The 20,558-nt window shown below is 33.0% G+C and overlaps 1 protein-coding gene and 1 long non-coding RNA gene across 6 annotated transcripts in view; both read left to right on the top strand.

The window, feature by feature from the left end:
• Positions 1-1,301: 1,301 nt before the first annotated feature.
• LOC125505187 lies at positions 1,302-2,945 on the top strand. The gene is made up of 2 exons (XR_007281978.1): positions 1,302-1,823; positions 2,647-2,945. It is a non-coding gene; the product is annotated as an uncharacterized LOC125505187 (long non-coding RNA).
• Positions 2,946-8,298: 5,353 nt separating this feature from the next.
• LOC109538408 (sex determination protein fruitless) overlaps positions 8,299-20,558 on the top strand; it is a 42,075-nt gene continuing 29,815 nt past the window's right edge. Inside the window, exons 1-4 of one of the 5 annotated variants that reach the window (XM_048668498.1) lie at positions 8,299-8,634; positions 17,538-17,688; positions 18,219-18,620; positions 18,705-18,845. In XM_048668498.1, the coding sequence (XP_048524455.1) occupies positions 17,560-17,688; positions 18,219-18,620; positions 18,705-18,845 (672 nt within the window). In that variant the 5' untranslated portion in view covers positions 8,299-8,634; positions 17,538-17,559. Of the gene's footprint in view, positions 8,746-8,854; positions 9,407-17,537; positions 17,689-18,218; positions 18,621-18,704; positions 18,846-20,558 lie in introns of those variants that run through there. The other 4 variants (XM_019905629.2, XM_019905632.2, XM_019905631.2 and 1 more) reach the window with 4 other exon arrangements.

Here is a 20,558-nt window from a genome sequence, read left to right as displayed (position 1 = left end):
GAATAGAGCTTTACGTTCCCCGATTACCTAGCAACACATTGAAAATACGAAACGAGAACGTGCTCATTTTTACTCGACATAAAACAAAAAATTGATCGACCCATATTTAATTTTTTCTTTTTGGAAAATTTATTATAGATGTGATAGTCCATATAGTAGTTGATATAATGGTAAACTCTAAAAAACCGATGAAACTTTTAAAAAAGCAGTTGAATTCAACGAACCAATCAATGAGTAAAATCCCCTAAACAACCACTTGTAGGTATACAAAGTCTATAGACAGGTCATAACTGTTGTTTTTTTTGCCTCCCCGATTTTCGTAACTTATCTAAATGTCCTCTCTTATTATCGTAAACAATTATTTTAGATACACTGTCCTGGGGTAACACAACCTATCTTGCAATATCCGCTAGTTTAGCACCTTCTTTCTTTTGTCTTTTGAAATTGAAATGCATCTTGAAATGGCGAAATTAGCATAGACTATGTTCAAAAAACTATAAAACACGCCTCGCATTATTATTTTAAACTTTAATTTCATTAAAACCCCCTTATCCAAACAAATTATTTAAAAGTTGATTTACATTTGACACGTTACTATTTATAAAATAAAAACAAATGTAAAAATATGTTCACTTGTTTCATTCAACAATTGTAGTTGTCATGGTTAAGCAACGCCTACTTTGTTGTCTGAAAGCGACTTGCATTTATTGACAATGTCATACACGATCAATTATAATATCGGGATTGTCATATAATTTTCAAAAAGTTGCACTATTGATAGTGTATATTTTCTTTTAGTAGCCCACCCTGTTAAAAATTCTTCTTTGTTCAATTGCAAAATAAATTCTAGAACAAAAAATTTTACACCGGTTTAGAATGCAAAAATTTAATTTTCCCTCAACACGGTCTGGGAGACATTCAGTCCTTTCCAGGTGACCGTTTCAAAGCTGCCAATCTCCAAATTAACAAAGTATGAGTTCGTGCGTAAACGCAATACAAATTGAAACACCACCGAACTAATTCGAACGTCTTGTGCAATTTCCGCACATTCCAATAATCCAATATACAATCCGACAGGTAAACTACACCCAAAATTAAGGGTCAGGCTCCACCTTCCTGATAGAGCGCGTGAGAGGAAGGGAAATCAACCCCTCCCCACCACAAATAACATTGGATTAATGCAAAACCTAGAAAAGGACGCGTGAGAGCGATTGCAATTGCAACAATGCAACCTTATTGCACATGCGTTCCTAACGCCGATGACACAGCTTCAAGAATGCTTCACTTGCAAAATTATTATTTTAGTTTAGTTTAGTTCGTGTTCAACTTTCGAACTGTGCGGGGTTGATTCAGTTTTAGAGCAAAAATTGCGAACTCCATGCTCACCAAAGCAATCGCTTCAGGTTGCTGCTCTATCGGTTTAGAGCTCGCTCACGCGAACTATAAACGAATGTGTCGCGCGTGTTACTGTTATGAGCAATCCAGTGCTAGACTAGTTTGAAAATCACAGACAAATTGAGCAAAAACCACTTGAACTGACACTAAGACTGTATCCGGGCGGTAGAACTGTGTCAACTTAGTCATTTATCACATACTTTTGACAGCTAAACCGGTTGCGCGGGTGGCAGCAGTGAATCGGACCAAACACGTGCCAAGAGCGGTTAGCAACAGGTGGTGACTTGTTTAGGACCAAGTTCAAGGTGACGTTATGCATCGATTGCCACCCCATTTTGAGGTTAAGGTTTGATGCCATTGAGCTAGGGGTGGATTCCTGCAAGACGTCACGCTGCTATACTGAAACTTGACCCACTGAGCCAGCAGAAGTAAATTTGCGTTTCATTTTGCATGCCTTTTTTCCATTTATATTGAAGGTTGTTTTCTCTAAATGCTGCGCTGTATTCGAATTTTTACAAGTCTTCATAATTTGTTCTTGTATGACGCACACGCGTTTTTCGTTTAATTTTTGTTAGCGTTTTATAGACTTTTTAAGGCAACAGCACGCATAAAATTACTCTTAAGCGATTACTATAATATTTATACATTCTCAATTCTTTTCACCTAGAGAATTTTTACATTTTATATTTAACTTGGGGCTAATATAATTCTTAATAAACTGTTAAAAATCGATTAAAGTTCTCTGAAAACGTATTCTTTTGTTGTAAAAGTTGATTTTTCAGATGATGGTGAATGATTTTTCAATTTAAAATTCGCACAAATTTTGCGTAACAACCCGTAGTCTAATGTCCACTTTATGAATACAAAATATCAGATTTGCCGTTAATTTTCAAAAAATATTCAGCATTTGTGTTTTTATTACGCTTATTTAATAGCGTATAATTTGCAGTCAAAACGTCAAGCGCAAGATCATCACCAATCATTCGCCATTAAGCCAACAAAAGCATTTCTTGCTAATATTTAATGGTCTTTAAGACCAATAGGTCTACTATAATCCGGTATATTTTTTAATTATTTGGCGCAGCGAGTTATGTAGACTCTGAAATTTAATATACATTAAGAAAGTGAAAGAAAATATGAAAAACTAAACAACAAACATTTCCTTTTCATAAAATAACACAAAATTCACCTTCTTAAATATGGATACATAAGCGCAAAGCGACATACTGTAGTGTTAACTGCATTTTTCAGAAAAACAACACCGTGATAATTTCCAAGGTGAAAGCAACGATGAAAATGCATGTCTGTAACTTTTTCATAATTATGTTCAATAATCCCCTAACTAAAAATTCAAGCGGATTTCATCCGAGTAAAACACGTAAATACGTGTATATTAACATTTACATAGAACTAGTTGCCATGTCGAAGCATACGAAGAAGCGAAGAAAAGAAGATCGAGAAAGATTCAAGACCCAGCACCGGAAAGCCAAGAAAATGAAAATACAGCTTCCGTTTCATATATTAAGAAATAAAAGGTAGTTACCGTCTAAGGTCAATCGAGTTTTCTTAAAATCCACAATTTTCAACATTTTCATTGCATTAAAATATAATCAAATTTCGATTGGGTATAAGAGAAGACATATAACACAATGAAGAAGTTCCATCAGAAACGAGGTAAGAGAAGTCTACAGTTACTTATGCCACTATAAATATTTCTTTACAAATATATATGTAATAAAAAGGCATTTTTTGAAAATAAACCATTTGTGAGTAAGTATACCTACATAGCGAGCTAGAAAGAAATCGGGAACATGTATGTTAAATGGGTCAGTGTTGTCCAGCTAAGCGTTTAATAAACAATAAAATCTACCATAATCTTGAGTTTTCCTTCAATGATGATCTGAATGAAGGAAACATGTTAATTAAAACTGCCAAGACTTGACCATAGAAGAAATTCTTAAAAATAGAACTAAAATTTGAAAAACTAGGTGAATATCTAGTTCACGTTTATATAAATGTTTATACACCTTGACGATAAGGAATTTCTTACTAAAGAAAAATATATATTTTGTGGATCTGCGGACTCCCAACTTTCCACCAATGTGAAAATATTTGGATTGGGAAAACAAACTGCTATTTTATTTCCCCAATCGGACACCGAATCTTAGCGGGTAAGAAAGTTAGTTCACGTTACAATGTATAAAATAATCACTTCAGATCTGAGTATCTGACCGTAAAAAATTATAAACTTAAAGATTACAAATTATTATTATATTCTTTTCTTTCCTGAGTTTCAGTAAACGTGTAAAATAAAAATTGTACGTCCGTTTGTTTCGTTTATTTCATAACGTTTCGTCGAGACAAGAGATGATGACGCATCAGATTTAAAATTAATACAAACTACAAACGCCAATTTACAATTAAAACATATGCTCTACAAAAAGTATAATTGATAAAGCGTTAAAACATTAATTAGTTCTTGCGGACAAAAAACCTTTTTTCTGGGAGAGCAAACCATTTGAAAAACTTATCTCATAATTGCAAAATATTAGATTCTTTTAGGTCTTTGCTGTCTTGAAACCTCAAAATAGTTTTAATTTTTCACAAGGGCCACTAGTTAAGACAGTAAAGACCTAAAAGAATCTAATATTTCCCAATTATGAGGTAAGTTTTTTAAATGTTTTCCTCTCCCAAAAAAAAAGTTTTGTTTCCTCAAAAACTAATGAATGTTTTAACGCTTTATAAATTATACTTTTTGTACAACATGTATTTTAATTGTAAATTGGTGTTTGTAGTTTGTATGAATTTTAAATCTGATGATGGCGCTGTTGTCTCGCCGAAACGTTATGAAATAAACAATTTAAAACATTTTTTGAAGCAAACTCAAATTTGCTCGTCTGATAAAAATATACGCAAATTATTGGAAGGTAATTTTTACTGTTGTAAAAATCAGAAAAGCTGCTAAGCTTCGTAAAGTTAATAAAGGCAAATATAGTGTTTGTTCCACTCTACAAAGATACAAATCTTTTCAATTAACAAACATTAATTTTTTTTGCGTTCCGAAATCTGTTATTTGCAAGAAACACTGCACTTTTTTGTAAACCAAGTTAAGGTGATTTTACTAAACATTTTTAGAAATTATATAGCTGGGAAGAAAAGTGATTGTTTCTAAAAATTTCACTTATTTTTTTCATTTTAGCAGGATTTTTAGAAGAAGTGTAGACAAATTTTAAGTAATAGATATAATTTTATAAATAACATTTTTTAAGTCACAAAGCTATTTCAAAGATCGGTGTACTTATATATACAAATTTTCTTATAAAGTAGTCCCACGAAAGTCCCCCAGCGAAATTAATGTACKTTTATGTACCATAAAGTTCGATTCTGTTAATAAAATACTTTAATTCAGGATATGTAAAAGTTGGTCCTGAATTAAATTGAAAACGTTTGAATAAGTGTAAACTCATCAACCAACATTTACATTTTACTAATTATACTATGTATTTTGACAATTGCTTTAAGAAATTTGAAAATCCTCCTTTGGGGCAAAAATTAGATGGATCTATTAGAAACCGTTGAATTAAAATGAATTAAATAATGAAAAATTGAATATTACAACTGTTCTGCAAACACAGAGCACAATTAMCAATTTTTAGTAAAAGCAAAAATTAACAAAAAACGCGAAAGATRAGAAATTACTTTTTAGCAAATAAGTATAATAAAGGTCCTTTRGGWGGAAAATTTTAACTTTTTTTSATCCCTGCGGAACTTATTCCTCAAAAAGTGAGCATAAGCCAAGTTAAATTGSTAAAAATACCTAATTAGCACTCACTGATAATAGTTTTATTGCTAAAGCATGCAAACCCAAAAATGATAAACGTGTATTAGACGCCTATTATGTCCAAGTAACTATTAATGATAATTACGAGTAATCGGCAAAGTATTTATGCTTTTTCCTCGAATACTTTTAAAGATACGAAAAACTGGCGTTTAAAAAAAACGTAGTGTTATGAGACTTTATTTTAATCTGAATGCCTTAATGAGGCAAAAAGGCGGAATTAAAAGCGCAGTGGTTAATTTCTTTAAATTCACGGCATCAACTAAACGCAAGAGGAAATACATACAGGGTGTCGCTTGAGTATAAAATCGTTTAATTACGTCTAAACGTAAACTGTTTTAACGGTTCACACCGTTTTTCCTTAATTTTGCAGTCTGTGAATGGTAAAAGTATTTTATAATATACAGGTTGTTTCATAAAATCACCGACAGCAACTGTGACTTTTGAAATCGCACAGCCAAATGTTCGCTTCATTACTAAATCCCGCATAAAATTTGCAATTTTCGCGAAATGTACAAAGAAATCCTGTTTTTATTCGAATGAATCTAAAAGTACCATTTTTCGATCAGAAGCGAAGATAAAAAAAATTACTTTTCTTTACTGTTCATTTGTTTTACTTTTACGTACGGACTTTTACGCACATGTGCGCAAGAGTAAATGTGACAGATTGAGCGTGTCACTGTCATAAGATATTTTAAACTATTTTCATTGAAAAGTAAACTGCAGGCTTTTTTAATTAATTACGTGCGTGATCATAATTTAAAGTTTACTTACAATTTGTAAATTATAACTTTGTTACAAGTTCAATCCCAAAGTCGTTCAAAAAGTCTATTTTTCTGCGCTCACCGATGTTGCCATAAGCAAACCACGATTTTTTCTGAAAGCGCAAAAGAAAAATTACAACCATTAAAACGTGACAATTTCAAAAATGACATTGACATCATATTTAAATTATGAAGTTGATGACTTTTATTTTTGACTATTTTTATTTATTATAACTTATTATTCGGGTTATGTCCTTTATTCGAATAAAAAATATTGTTCGACACGAGGGCGAAAATCCGTTTTTCGAACTCCTGACGGATTTACAAACGTCGTCATGGTTTGAAAAACGACACTTTTCGCCCTGGTATCGAAAACTACTATTTTATTAATGGGCTTTTTAAAAATAATTTACCAGATACGGTCAGATCTAATATATATCCTTATTTCGGCTTTTTGTACAAGAAGATTTCGATACATGCTGAGTTATTTTTGCTTAGGTTGGGTTGGTTTTTTGTTGAACAGTTGATACATTTTAAATAATGAACTGTCTGCATTAAAACACGGGAAAATCGTGATTTTTCAAGCCACAAAAAGTGGTCGAAAAAGTAAGTTCAGGCATTCAGTAAAATATAATTTGGTGAAAACAATTTATTGAATGATGCACACAGTAAAAAACGAAATAATTAATTTAAACCATTAACGAGAGTTTTAATAATATAATTTCTTAAAACTAAAACCTTACATATCAAATATTTAACATACAGGGTGGTTTGGTTAGTGCGAGAGAGTCCATTATTTCCGTTGGTGTTGAACTTTCCAAAAATAGTTTCATATAAAAGTTGTTGACGCACGAAGTGCGCACATTTTAAAAATATTTTATATGATACAGAGTATCTCAGAAAAGCGAGGCAAGATCAAAGTGTATTTTTTTAAATAGAACTACCCATTTTTATTAGCTCATGGAATGCAGCTTGAAACGCTGCACATGCACCGTAAATTGTTTTTTTCTTACTTGCAACGTTGGCAAATATCGCAATTTTAGTAAAATTTTGCTTAAAAACACGGTATCTAAAAATTCATTGTAGAAGCAAAAAAAAGCAGTTAAAGATACAAAAAAATACGTCTTTCCAATCACCACAGATCCGTTAAGAATTCTATTGAACCAAAAATCAATACATTGTACAAGGTGTTAACAATGTGGACTTGAATCCAAAACTTTTTAATGCAATATAACTTTTGTTTTTCAAATAGAAGTATATTAATACGCAAGTATATTAATTAACCTGTATATTAATACGCCGTTAGATAGACAATTTACAAAGTTACAAATTTGCATTTACACTTTAAGCTGTGAAATCAACCGTTTTCAAATTATAAATTATTTTATTTAAAAATGTCAAAAAGTTGTTACATTTTGTAAGGTGGCTATGGAATTCATTAAATAGGTGTCAAAATTTGATGATACTTGACATAATCAATGAAGAAAAGTGCAACGTTTTATAAAATGCATGGAATTTCGTAGCAAAAAATGCAATAAAACTGCATACGTCTATAAAAATAAAAATATATAATTATACCTACAGTGATATTTTAAAATAAATGTTCAATATGATTTCCRTTAACATTTAAGCAACTATTAATATCTACGTTTTTGAAATGAATCGTTAACGCAGTTTAACTGCTTTTTTTTKRTTCTACAACGAATTCATCATGTTTTTAAGCAAAATTTTACTAAAATGGCGATAATCTGCGAACGTCGCAAGTAAGACAAAAACAATTTACGGTGCAAATGCTGCGTTTCAACCTGCATTCAATGAGCTAATGAAAAATGAGTAGTTCTATTTAAAAAAATACACTTTGATCTTGCCTCGCTTTTCTGAGACACTCTGTATCATATAAGATATTTTTAAAATGTGCGCACTTTGTGCGTTAACAACTTTTATTTTAAACTATTTTTCGAAAGTTCAACACTATCGGAAATAATGGACTCTATCGCACTAAAAAACCACCCTGTATAATACCTAATGTATACTTGACACTGACAGAGCAATAAACAATTAAATTGATCTGCGAACAATAAACGACACTAACACCAGACTTTCCATAGAAGGGAATCTTCAAAGAAGTATTGTTTCAATATTTACACCACACAAGAATTGAAGAAATGAATGAATTTAGTATCGGGCGCTCGGACTAAGTGCTCAACACAAGAAAATAATTCCATTTGGTAATCGAGCGGGCAACCCGATATACACTTTTTAGACTTTCATTACGTGGCTGCAGCGATGCCAATGTTGATTTTTTTTATCAAAACAATGTCAGTTTAAAAAGAGTATTGTTGGGAAAAAATGCGCTTTCCGTGTTTTGCATGTTAACATATTGAGCTGAATTTTTCAAGAATAATGTAGGGTAGTTCGGCGGGTGGCTAGATATTGCAGCGTAATGTCAGGGAGTGAAAAGGGACAGCGTCCATCCTCCCATGGAGCCCATCTGAGCACCGACAACATTGTCACCCTAAACCCATTTCGTAATTTGGTTTTTTTCTTTGATTCCCGTTTTCTAAATGTAAGCTTTAAACAAAAAAAATCGCCCTCAATACGCGATCAAATTTCACAAGCCAAATCGTCCGGATGTAGGTAATTATTATGATTTTTTCGCCCAACATCCCATCGCTAAAAAAACATAACAGTACAGAAATTTTATCTAGTTGTCTGTGATCGTTACTCATTTGGTCTAAGTTGTAGGAGGTAAGTTTGAGTTTTTTACTGTTTTTAATTGGTTATGGGCCTTGTCATCAAATGCACCTATGAATCTATCGCTCACACACAGTCCATCCTGAAAAATCAGCGGAAATTTAAAAGACAAAAGGGCGAAGGGTCCAGCTAACTAGTCCCAATTAGATTTAAAGAAATCAGTTCAACAAAATCACAATGGCGGGCCATCAGATGAATGCGTCTTAAAAAATGGGACCATTATTATGGACCAGCATTCATCCTCATTAGTGCAAGAACCCTTGATTTAATCACCTTAAATCCCCATATGCACGAAAAATCGTCACCTCATGGCTATAAAGTGTCTATAAATAGCTGAAACCTACATGAATGTACTTTTAAGGGCATAGAACTTTGGTGCCAACGCACTAGAGTACTTCATTGCCCTTCTACAGTTTTTTCAAGTTGTGACGTTAAACGGAGGTTAGATTCCTTCATGAAATGCATTCTTCTATGTAATTGAATTGGTGCTTCAAGTTAACTTAACTGTTGTTTTCTACATGGTTACAGTTTTAGGTCAAATAACTCATTTTAAGAACAGTTTGCAAATCTTGATTTTTCACTAAGTGTTTTAATACTGTTGGCTGTGCGGTGTGCAATTGTTTTTGGTAGCTCCCAAGGGCTCGCATTATCCGATGTAAGTGTTTTTTAGTCTGCATTGTCACATGTTATTAGAGTGATGGGTTTTTGAGGTTAAATGGGTACCTTATGTGCTGAGGTCATAGCCCAATATTAGCCTTTAGATGATTTTAAATACAGTTAATTCATTTCGTATTAGTTTCCTTTATTCGCTGTACTTGAGAATGCTGAAAAAGATCATTGACCTGGTTGCTTATTTTTCTGTCTGGGGTTTTGATAAACATTTAATGTTAGGACGCAGGGCACTTATTGTATATCAACGAATTGCTGTTATTACTCGCTTAAAAGTTCATTAGTGTTCAGATAAATACCCCAATATTGCTCAAACCTAGGATACAGCACCTGAAGTGCAGCAATGTTCTATTTATAAGCCAAAGTGCCAGTTTCCAGATGAGTTTTTCAGCCCATTTTAATTAAGTCTTTCCATAATCCACCCAAAGTCGTGATCTGCTAAATTCATTTCTCGGCTATGTGATTTTAAGCGCATTAATCTAATAACACTTAAAACTATAAAATAGGGCTCAAATTGTTTGTGTTAAAAGTTCCAGTTATACTATTTCAACTGTTGCTAAATTGATACTTTTAAGGTCTTTTTTTCGTAATAAACTAAATCTCATTAATCAGACCCATTCAAAATACACACTCTTGATATTTCACCTTTGAGGTGCTAATTTATGGCTACTTTGGAAGGCAGGTAGATAACCGCAGGGGCAATTTTTCATGTCAATTATCCCCTTACTGTCTTATATTATTTTCAAATCATGCAGATAATCCGGAAACGAGTATCTAATATTCCACCACCAAAAGGTTGATTCTTAGGCTTCCAGGCAATTTATATTTACATTATGCAGGGTGTTCCGTAAATATGTTAAAATATTTTAACAGCGTGTTCTTCTAGTCATTCTAGAAGGGGGTCTTCCTGAGAATTTTTTAAATTTGAGGTTTCGTTGTTGATATTTGATTTCCAGAATGGCGGAAAATATTAGTGTTTGCTGTTTTCCTTTAAAATGGTTAAACATAGAAACAAGCTACTTGAGTGCCATTCTATGCTAGTGTTTTGTGGTTTAGTTTGCTTTTGTACAGGGCAGAAATGTGGAACCCCTTCTTTTGTTTTGCTCAGAACTTTTTTGTGTGCACTTGAACTTTTATCAGCATAATTTTTTTAATTACCACTAGTTATTTACCAACTTTTTTATCTCTTATTGTTTTTTCTTAAGGGCACTAGTTTGCCCGCGACAAATAAAATGGTTTTCTCTGCCGTTCTCAAAATGTGTAAGTAATTAAGTTATTTTTTTTATATCTAATAACGTTTTCATATAATAATTTTGGTACGCATTATTAGTTGATTACTAACAACCTAAATTATTTTTCTAAATTGTGTATTTTGGTTTAGATTACAATTATTAAGTTTCAATAAATTGTACTTAAATGTGTAAACATGGTAACAATATGCGATCCAACAAACATAATTAAATTTAAATAACCATTCTAATGTTGACTTAGCAGCTGTTAAAATTGGTCACTTTGACAGTCTTGGCAAAATTTAAATTTACTTTTTGTAAAGTTTAGTAAAGTTTGCACTGAAATTCTTATTTCGTTAGAAATATTAAATATTCTTTTCTGAAGTTCTTCGATTGTATTCACTTCTGTTGAATATACCGTATTTTTTAAATGGCCCCAGAAGTAAAAATCAAGCGCGTTTAGATCGGGAGATTTAGGAGGCGAGTTTAAAGGAGCTTCTTGATCTCTCCCAATCTAACGGCTTGGAAACTTTTGATCAAGCCGAAACGATTTTTTTTTGCGAGCAAACTAGTGGTATTAGAAAAAAACAATAAGAGATAAAAAAGTTGATAAATAACTTGTAGTAATTAAAAAAATTATGTTGATAAAAGTTTAGGTGCACACAAAAAAGTTCTGAACAAAACAAAAGTAAGGGTTCCACATTTGCAATTCCTGTATAAAAGTAAACTGAACTACACAACACTACCATAGAATGGGACTCAATTAGTTTATAATGTATACCAAAATTGAAGATTATATGTTTAACCGTTTTAAAGAAAAACAACAAAAACTAATATTTTTCGCCATTTTGGAGATCAAATATCTCAAAAATGAGACCTCAAATAAAAAAAAATAAAAAAAGGCCCCGCTCGAAAATGACTAGGAGAACACGCTGTTAACATATTTTAACATATTTACGGAACACCCTGTATATTAATTACTTGTTTCAGGTTCTGATCCATCGTCACATAAAATGTTTAAAATCAAAAGTCATCATGCAGAATTAAATAACATAATATTCAAGTGGGTTGACGATAAAATTGTTCCCCTAAAGCCAATAGTTGCATTGCGAGAAAATTATAATGTTTCCTTTTTTTGGGTACAAATCTGATTAGGATCTGGCAAAGAAAGTTACTTTATTTTTAAATTCAAATTTATTGAACTTGGACGTCTACATTATTTTAGGACACCCTGTCTGTTGAACTGAAAGCTCTTGCTTACCAAACACTTTGCACATGTTAGCCTGGTTTGGCTTGTAAACCGTATTTAGGGTGTAATTTTGCAAATTATTAATTTGATTTATTAAAAGTTTTTCGGGAATTATAATACATTTTATAGCTTTCATTATTAAGACACGTTTGTTTATTGTAAACATTGTTTTGATTTCTTCATCAAGATTAGTGTTATCATTCTTGTTTTACTTGTATATTCTGTAAAATGTTTATAATATTTTGTGTAGTTGTTTTTTAAACGAATAAACTAATTATTTTTGAACATTTTATTTAAAAAGCTGAAGGTGAAATTTGCGTTTTGATTGAGTGAAAACTGGGAGAATTCGAACAATTTTGATATGAATGAGCAGGCAAGAGAGAATTAAAATTTTCGTAAAAATGTATTATATTATTGACACCACAAGCAATCAAATCAAATTAAAATTTCAATGATAACCAAACAGTAAAAATTGTCTTATTTTGAAAACGGGTCTGAAATTTGCGGTTTGTTTCACTCACATGTTCTTAAAAACAATTTGTTTATTTTTGCCCGGAAACCCGTTAAAAATGTGGCGCATGTTTAGGTAAAGTATCGGCGGAGTTACATGTGAATTTTCCACAATGCACAGAATTTATTTTACTAGTAACGCTTTACGATAAAGAGCCAAAAATAATAAAGACTTATTCATGTTTTTTACGGCGTCATTATGACTTATTATTTAGGAAAACGTCTATGGTTGACTGTGGATATGCCATACTCAAAACTAGAAGAACTCGAATTATGAAGAAACAAACTGGCGTCTATTGAAATAATGCTTCAAGCCTATTTTGATATAATTTCATATAACAATCGCTTTTTCAAACTATCAATATGAGTTATTTGATGTACTTTTTTCACTTTGTAGCTGATGAAGCCTGATCAATTTTCTTAAAGTGATGATGTTTTTTGGAAAAATTGTAACATGCTTATATATATACAGGGTGGCCATTTTCTGAATCTTTGTATGGGTAACTTCTACATTTTTAAAGATATATAATCCAATAAATGGGCAAAATTTGGCAGAATTCGATTACCTGTTCAATACCGTTTTCAAAATTTAGGTACCCGACTTGGTTCCTGAAATATCCTGAAAAGGCAAGAAATCAACATTTTTTTTATTAAAACTTATTACGTAAAATGCTTAAATTAGAAAAAAAGTTTAAATTGTCTTTGGTAGAACTTTTTGCGTTGAATTCAATAAACTAGCACTCGTTGTCATAGTCAACTTGATTTACGAGATTTACGTAAATTAACGATATAACTAATTTGTATGTTTTTCTAATTTTGTTGCCGTAAACTTCAAAAGAAGATAAAAAATGTGTAGTAGGCTATGGAAACAAGAACTATATTATCACACAAAACACAAAACAAAAATAAAGTAATTAACAGACACAATCATGTTTACTGGGCTAATGAAAATCATCATCTAATTGAAAATAGGCGAGATCAACGTGTTTTTTTTTGTGAATGTCTGGTGAGGCATTTTTAGTGATAAAATTATTGGTCCATTCTTTTATAATCACAATTTAAATATGGAAAGATATTTACACTTTTTACCAAATGAACTTGAAGACATGTTGAATAGTTTTGTTTGAATGTTAGCTTCGTATCGAAAATTAGCATATTTTCACCATGATAGTGCACCTTCACACAACTCACGAGTTGAATGTGAAGATGCCAAAAATGCCTGTACGTAAACGGAAGTCAAATTGAACATTTAATTTAAACGATTCATTATTGTTTTGTGCTTTGTGTGATAATATAGTTCTTGTTTCCATAGCCTACTTACTACACATTTGTTATCTTCTTTTGAAAGACTACGGTAACAAAAGGAGAAAAACAAATATTATTATTATTATTATATCGTTAAATTCAGAAAAAAATAAGCCCACGGACAACTATGATTACCATTTAAAAAACCATAAGTTTATTTTTTATCTCGTAAATCAAGTTGACTATGATAACGAGTGCTATTTGAATTATATGATAATTAAAAAAGTGTTGATTTCTTGTCTTTTCAGGATATTTCAGGAACCAAGTCGGGTCAATTTAAATTTTGAAAACGGTAATGAATTCTGCCCAATTTAACGGATTCTCTATCTTTAAAAATGTAGAAGTTACCCATACAAAGATTCAGAAAATGGCCACCCTGTATATAAAATATTTTAAAATAGCAACTCATGTTCAATAATTAAGTGCAAAACTGTAATTTGTTGGTGAAATTTGCAGGATTTTTAAGGCGAATAAATCGAGAACAATTCAAACTAGCAAAATTAAACCCAATCTAAACTTAACCCAGAGTGTTGCGTTTCAAATGATCACAATTGCATTCCGTTTTTCTTTTCGATACCAGTCAGGACTATTTTGATTTTAGTGGTTTAAAAAAAGTATCAACATTTTAACACTAATCTGTTTAATTTAAACTTCATAAAATATGTTTACTGCTAAAATGGTTCAGTCTTCAATACTTTTCCACAACGAACCAGTTACTTTCAAAGGCTCCTCTACAAATTTTGCGGTCGGTTATCCTTCAAGTCGCCATTTAAGTTTTAATTTTCTCAAAAAAAGTTTTGACTAAGGTCAAAATATACTTAGATTATATTTTTGCATTGGTCCCACAAAATGTATCAAAACATTGAGTTTCTATATAAAAAAACTTTTACAAGCATCTAAAATTGCACTTTACTGAAATCACAAGTGTCCTGTTCATTCATATGCTCAAGGCTCACCCTGTACGCCATGCAAGTCCCATCAAGTAGGAATGAATGGTAAATGAATACTGTCTGTCTGTGATCGTGCAATTTGCCTAATTTTCACTCAAATTCACATTTTATTGCTCGGAAAATGCACCCGAAATGTTCTGAAACACCACTCGACGCAAACACCAAACTAGTATAGTTTGAGGGGCTTGGTAATATCCCATCAAAAGAATGCGTTTTTTTAATAAGGTTGTGAATTTCGGTTTTTTTGGTCGAAAAGATAAACATGTAGCGATCGATATGCGAAGTTGGTTTTAAAGTAAACAAAAGTATATTTAGTCATCAAACAGGAAATGGAAGCTTGATTCTGCTGAACGTTTGGATTGGATTAATAGATTTTATTTTCATTTTAATAATTTTAAAAATATTGTCCTATTAAGAGGTGTGCTCTACATACGGTGTGATTCAATTTAATATTACTTGTCAATGTTTTTTGGCCAAACTTTTCAAAAGTAACCATTTTTAAGTCAATTTTTGCTAAATGTAAAGTGGCCAAAATGTGGACTTTGTACAGGGTGTGCCATGTCCGTACTTCTTAGCGTTGTCAAAGTAATATACCTACTTAGGTGTTATAGTTTCAAAATAACTCTATATTTTCTTAATTAAGAGATATGCCGAAATCGGTTTCATGTAGATTATTTCTACTCACTTTTAAGCAATCCAACACGGTTTATTAAAATCCATGTTCATTTGGCTAATTTTTTTAAAAGCTACATCTTTTCCTAAAGAGGTAATGTTGAACGGAGATAGACCCTTTAATTAGTACTTTTAAACCATAAATAATAATGAACAATATCTTAGTAAACCATAAAACATTTAAATAAAATTCTTCCCATTTTTTTAAACGATTTTTAACGAAAAACAACTTAAAGTGAAGGTCATAGAACTGACTCTCTTAGACCAAGAATGAAAGAGTTCACTCTCCATTGGAATCACGTTGGCATTTTATTAATGTTGCTTCCTGGTCAATCGATTCCAGCAGTTTCTGTTGTAATTCAGTTTTGTTTTTTATTTGTCAATTAATTGTTATAATGAAATAAGTACACCAGTAAAAGAGAAGTTTGGTTCCAAAATCAAGACACAAGAAATACATACAGTACAAAAATTGGCTATACTGAAAATACTTCACTAATTATTGCCATGCAGAAAATGTAAAATTCCACTGAGTTCAGTAGACTTACTGTAGAAGAATGCATTTCAGTTCGGTTCATTGAGGATCCATTGACACTATATACCGGGTGGTCCATCAAAACCGCAATTGGCATTTTCGGGTATTTAGAAATATATATTCAAAAAATGCTCGGATACTTAAAGTTTGTATTCGAGAGGGACACATTATGAACGTATAGTCGCATCTTTCACATCAACACCATAACTGAGGTGACTTAAACCCCTAGAATTTGTTTGGTTTGTTGTTTGAAGGATCTTTCATATTCCGATTTCCGTTCCGAAAATGAATCAATTGCAAATTAGGAAAATGAATAAACATTAGCAAAGATTTTTTTAGTTGATACGATGCTGAAATTTTCCACCACCCGAATTTGTGCAGTAATAAAATTTAATTTTTTCTGTTCTGCTGCCTAAATCTTGCTTTAAAAATGGTCCCATAGGAAGAAGTCTAACGGAGTCAAGTCTGGGGACTTAGTCGGCCATCCCATATTTCTCTTCGCTCAATGCATTGTTCCCTAAACTCTGTTCAAAAACTTCCTAATACACCGTGCATGAACGAAAACTTTCTCTCGTTCTGTCTTGTTTCAACACTGATTGGGCTATCAAGACAAATAGCGTTCATCATGTTGAACAATGCCAATGAGTAAGCAATAAACGGTATTCTTCAGTAATTCCAAATAGATACGTTTTCGCTGCTATAAATTTGGAAACCAAACGGTCCCCCACAACATTTGCCGAAATATTTGGTTTTTGACAAATTCTATGGTTCCGTCCTAAAAACATACTTTGGAAAGGAAATTTCCCCTGGCAGGTTTCTGTGTAGTGATCTATCCGCCGATAAAAATAATCTTCACTCATGATGAGCTAAGGGAATGTTGTATGGATGTGTTTGTGATGTTTGAATATCCGTTGAGTGGTGGTTCTAGTTTAGCTTATTTTCTGGCGCGAAAGTGGGGCCTGCATCTATTTGCCTTAATAGTTCAACCTCTGCAGCCCCATTTTTAGCTAAAATTTCCCTTCCAGGATCCTGCTTTTTTGTTGAGTCCTGATCTAGTTAGTCGAAACGTTGCAAGTAGCTCGAAACTGTACTTTCTGCCAACCTGTTTGTTTGTATGGCATCATTAAAGAAAATTAAAACATCCTTCAAAACAGATACTACTGGGCCCTGTTTGTGTGAAACGAATGACTGACTATAAGTTCAAAATGTGTTGTCGAATATGAATTTCTAAACACCCGAAAATGCCTGTTTTGTTTTAGATAGGCTATCCTGAAAATTTAAGAAGTACTCGTAATCATGTGTACCAAAAGTTAATTTAGAGCTTGAACATTTAAATTACATGTTTCCTGTCCCCCAAAGATAAACGCGCTCATAAAATATAAAATTCTTCCAGTGTCTCAACAAACAATTCCGACTTCAATATGTAGAGATTTTACTAATAACTAATTATTATATGCATACACATGTCTCAGTTCCACCACGTTCCATGGTTAATTTTTGTAATCATCTTATTCATAATGAGTAAAAGTGTTGATGTGCAAAGCACAGTGGAATAGTTATTGGAGATTATTCTGAATTTCCTCGAGTAACTTTAGCAAACAAATTCCGGAAATAACTTCATTTACACCCAATTTGTAGTTGAAATTTTATCCAAATCTTACTTTCAACAGGTCTCAAAATTACTAAGCCGAAATGGACTCCCAACAGTACTGCCTTAGGTGGAACAACCACTTGAAAAACTTGACAGACGTGCTCACTGATTTTTTAAGGGAACAAGTACTATGTGATGTAACATTAGCAAGTAACGGACAAGTTTTCCAGGTATAGAAAGGAATTGCGTGTTTGTGGTCTGCTGGTAATATTCATTGACTAATTGATTTTGCATATACAACACAATTTCTTCGTATTGGTTGGGGAAATGATCGCTTGTGGAATATCAAAGTGGAGCAAGCTAAAGCTGCCAAAGTGTTTTTATCACCATCGCTATTTTATCGCAGGATAGATTCAATTATATGAACCTTCGTGAAGGTTTGAATGTGTGTTTCTTGCCGTTCAAAGACACGCGTTGGTAGTTCTGGTAATTTTTCCCCACGTGTATACCGATCAAAAATCAACAATTAAATGCGATTGAATCGTAATTAATGTTACCTACTTCGAATCAATTAGAACATCGCCTAGATTACCGCGTTCAACACTAATGTATTCCAATTACTTTTCTGTTGCGCTAATGCAATTAGCAATCAGAAGCACTGATTTACAATGCGAGTAACAATTAGTCCAGTGATAACTACCGCAGCCATCACAAATTGTTCTACTAGTCCCTAAACTAAAGTGCCCCATGCTACTTTCAGGCCCACCAAATAGTCCTCTCAGCATGCTCTCCTTACTTTGAAACGCTTTTTATTCAAACGCCAAACAAACATCCGATAGTCTTCTTGAAAGATGTGAGTCCAAATGAAGTGAAAGCCTTGCTGGACTTCATGTATAAGGGCGAAGTAAACGTATCGCAGAACCTCCTTCCTTCCTTCTTGAAAACCGCCGAGAGCTTACAGATTAGGGGCTTGTCTGATAGCAACAGTTTGAATAGTCAAGCTGATGAAAGAGAAACGGAAAACAAACCTCCGGCGAGAAGGGAGCGGGAGGTTCAAAAGCAAGGTAGAGACAGTCCGGCTTTAAAGAGAAAACGAACCGCATCGAATAACAACTGTGATAATTCATCGAATTCTGTTGATAGGAATACATCAGACTCACAGGTTAGTAGTATTTGTTGAACCCTATTAAGAACATCGTTTCATTTAGTGCCAGTCGGAAACAATTCTCTGTAATTATTATTATAGGTTTTTGTGTCTGACTCCCCTGTTGATCGGGATCGCGGTCGAAATGAACGGGACGCGGGCGGAACCCCGTCGATTAAATCAGAGCCACATGATGGGAATCCCGTGGATACTTTCCACTCAGTGTCAGAAGTTTTACAAAGTGTAAGTTGTATCCTTAAGCGATTTTATTTACATTTTTAATCATTGAAAATCATTTCATCCACATCCTCATCAGCTTTTGATTTGTGTGTCTATTTTGCAAACAGCCAATGATATATTCTCCCAAGAATATAATTCGCTCAAAAGAGATTTCGGGAGACAATGATGTATGAAGGAAGCTTTAGGGGTTGATAGAACGGTTGAAAATGGAAAATAATATTTCATGAAGTTTAGATCGTAAGCACACGCTAAACGGACTAGAACGCCTTAAAGTGAAGGCGAAACTAAATATTGCGTTATCCCGAACGGCTAGAATCTTCAAAGTAAATTTTAGTTGTTGAGATCTAAAAAAATTTGATAATTTTCATGACAATCTAGTACTAATCTTTGTTGTTGTTTCTTGAGTGCGTTTAGAATTACGGAACATTTTAAAACGTACTGTCTATGTAATATACCAGGGTCGTTTGATAAGCGAGTTCGAATTAAATATTTTTTTCGGACAAAGACACGTTTAATTTCTCAACATTATCTCCCTTTAGCTCGATATGCTTATTCCAGCGTCTACAATTTTTTTACCCCTTCCAAATAATATAATTTCTCGAGGTCCTCAAAATATGCATGTTTCAATAATGACCTCTTCATTGGACCCAAATCTCTTACCGCCCAGCCATTTTAGGAAATAGTTGCATTGGGCTAAATCTGGAGAATATGCTGGCTGGGTGCGGTAGCAGTTCGTAACCTGATTCATGAATTTTTGCGTGCACTACACACGTGTGCACCAGTGCATTGTCCTGATAAAACAGCGCTTTTTCGACAAATACTGCCGTTTTAGCTTCAAGTCAACATTCAAAGCAACAGACCCATTTTGGCCTTCTTTGGTACACGTTCACCTGAAGAAACCGACTGTTTTGATTGTTCTTTGGTCTCTGTTCTAATTGGTAACAACCTCTTTTGGACGACCTGAACGTTCTGCGTTATTTGTGCCTGTACGACCACAACGAAACTCAGTAAACCACTTCTTAACCATTGAAATTGATGGTGCAGAGTCCCCATAGCATTGATCAAGCTTTTCTTTCGTTTCATTGACGGTTTAAAAACGTAAAAAATAATGCTTGATCAGCACTCGAAATTTACTTTTTTCCATTTCCGGCGTAAAACGGCAGTGTTGAATTTAAAGTTACTGCGCAAGAAATTCAAAAAGTCACTGACTTTTTCACAACATCAAACGACCCTCGTAACTTCCGTTATATGTCCTTAGACATAAGATGATACGAAAGTGTTTCTATTGGTTGGAGATCTGTCAATTCGTCCGTTCAATGTCGAACTGACAGATCTCCATCCAATAGAAACACTTTCGTATCATCGTATATACGGATGCATGGGACAGAGGCTTTAGGTTGAAGACGAATTTGACGAAACACTCACAATTGGAAAAGTTGTATGTTTACATGTATTGATTTGTTGCATACCAGCGGATTAGAACTAGGAATTATTTCGACTGCAAGAGATTTTTTTGCGCACGGAGAATCGAGCGTAATCATTCCTCAGTGATCACAAATGTCCCCATTATTCCATACTTTTGGTAGAGGGGGGATTGATACAAAATATTCCAAAATTAGCCGATAAAATATGTAAAATCTCAAAAAATGTTGATATTTATTGGTTTTCTCAAAAGAGCTTTGGCACTCATGGCTTGAAGATTTTTGACAATAATTT

The sequence above is a fragment of the Dendroctonus ponderosae genome, unplaced genomic scaffold (genome assembly GCF_020466585.1).
Source record: "Dendroctonus ponderosae isolate FM_Combo_2020 unplaced genomic scaffold, Dpon_F_20191213v2 Dpon_F_20191213_7, whole genome shotgun sequence".
Lineage (NCBI taxonomy): Eukaryota > Metazoa > Arthropoda > Insecta > Coleoptera > Curculionidae > Dendroctonus > Dendroctonus ponderosae.
This window is presented reverse-complemented; position numbering and strand designations above follow the sequence as displayed.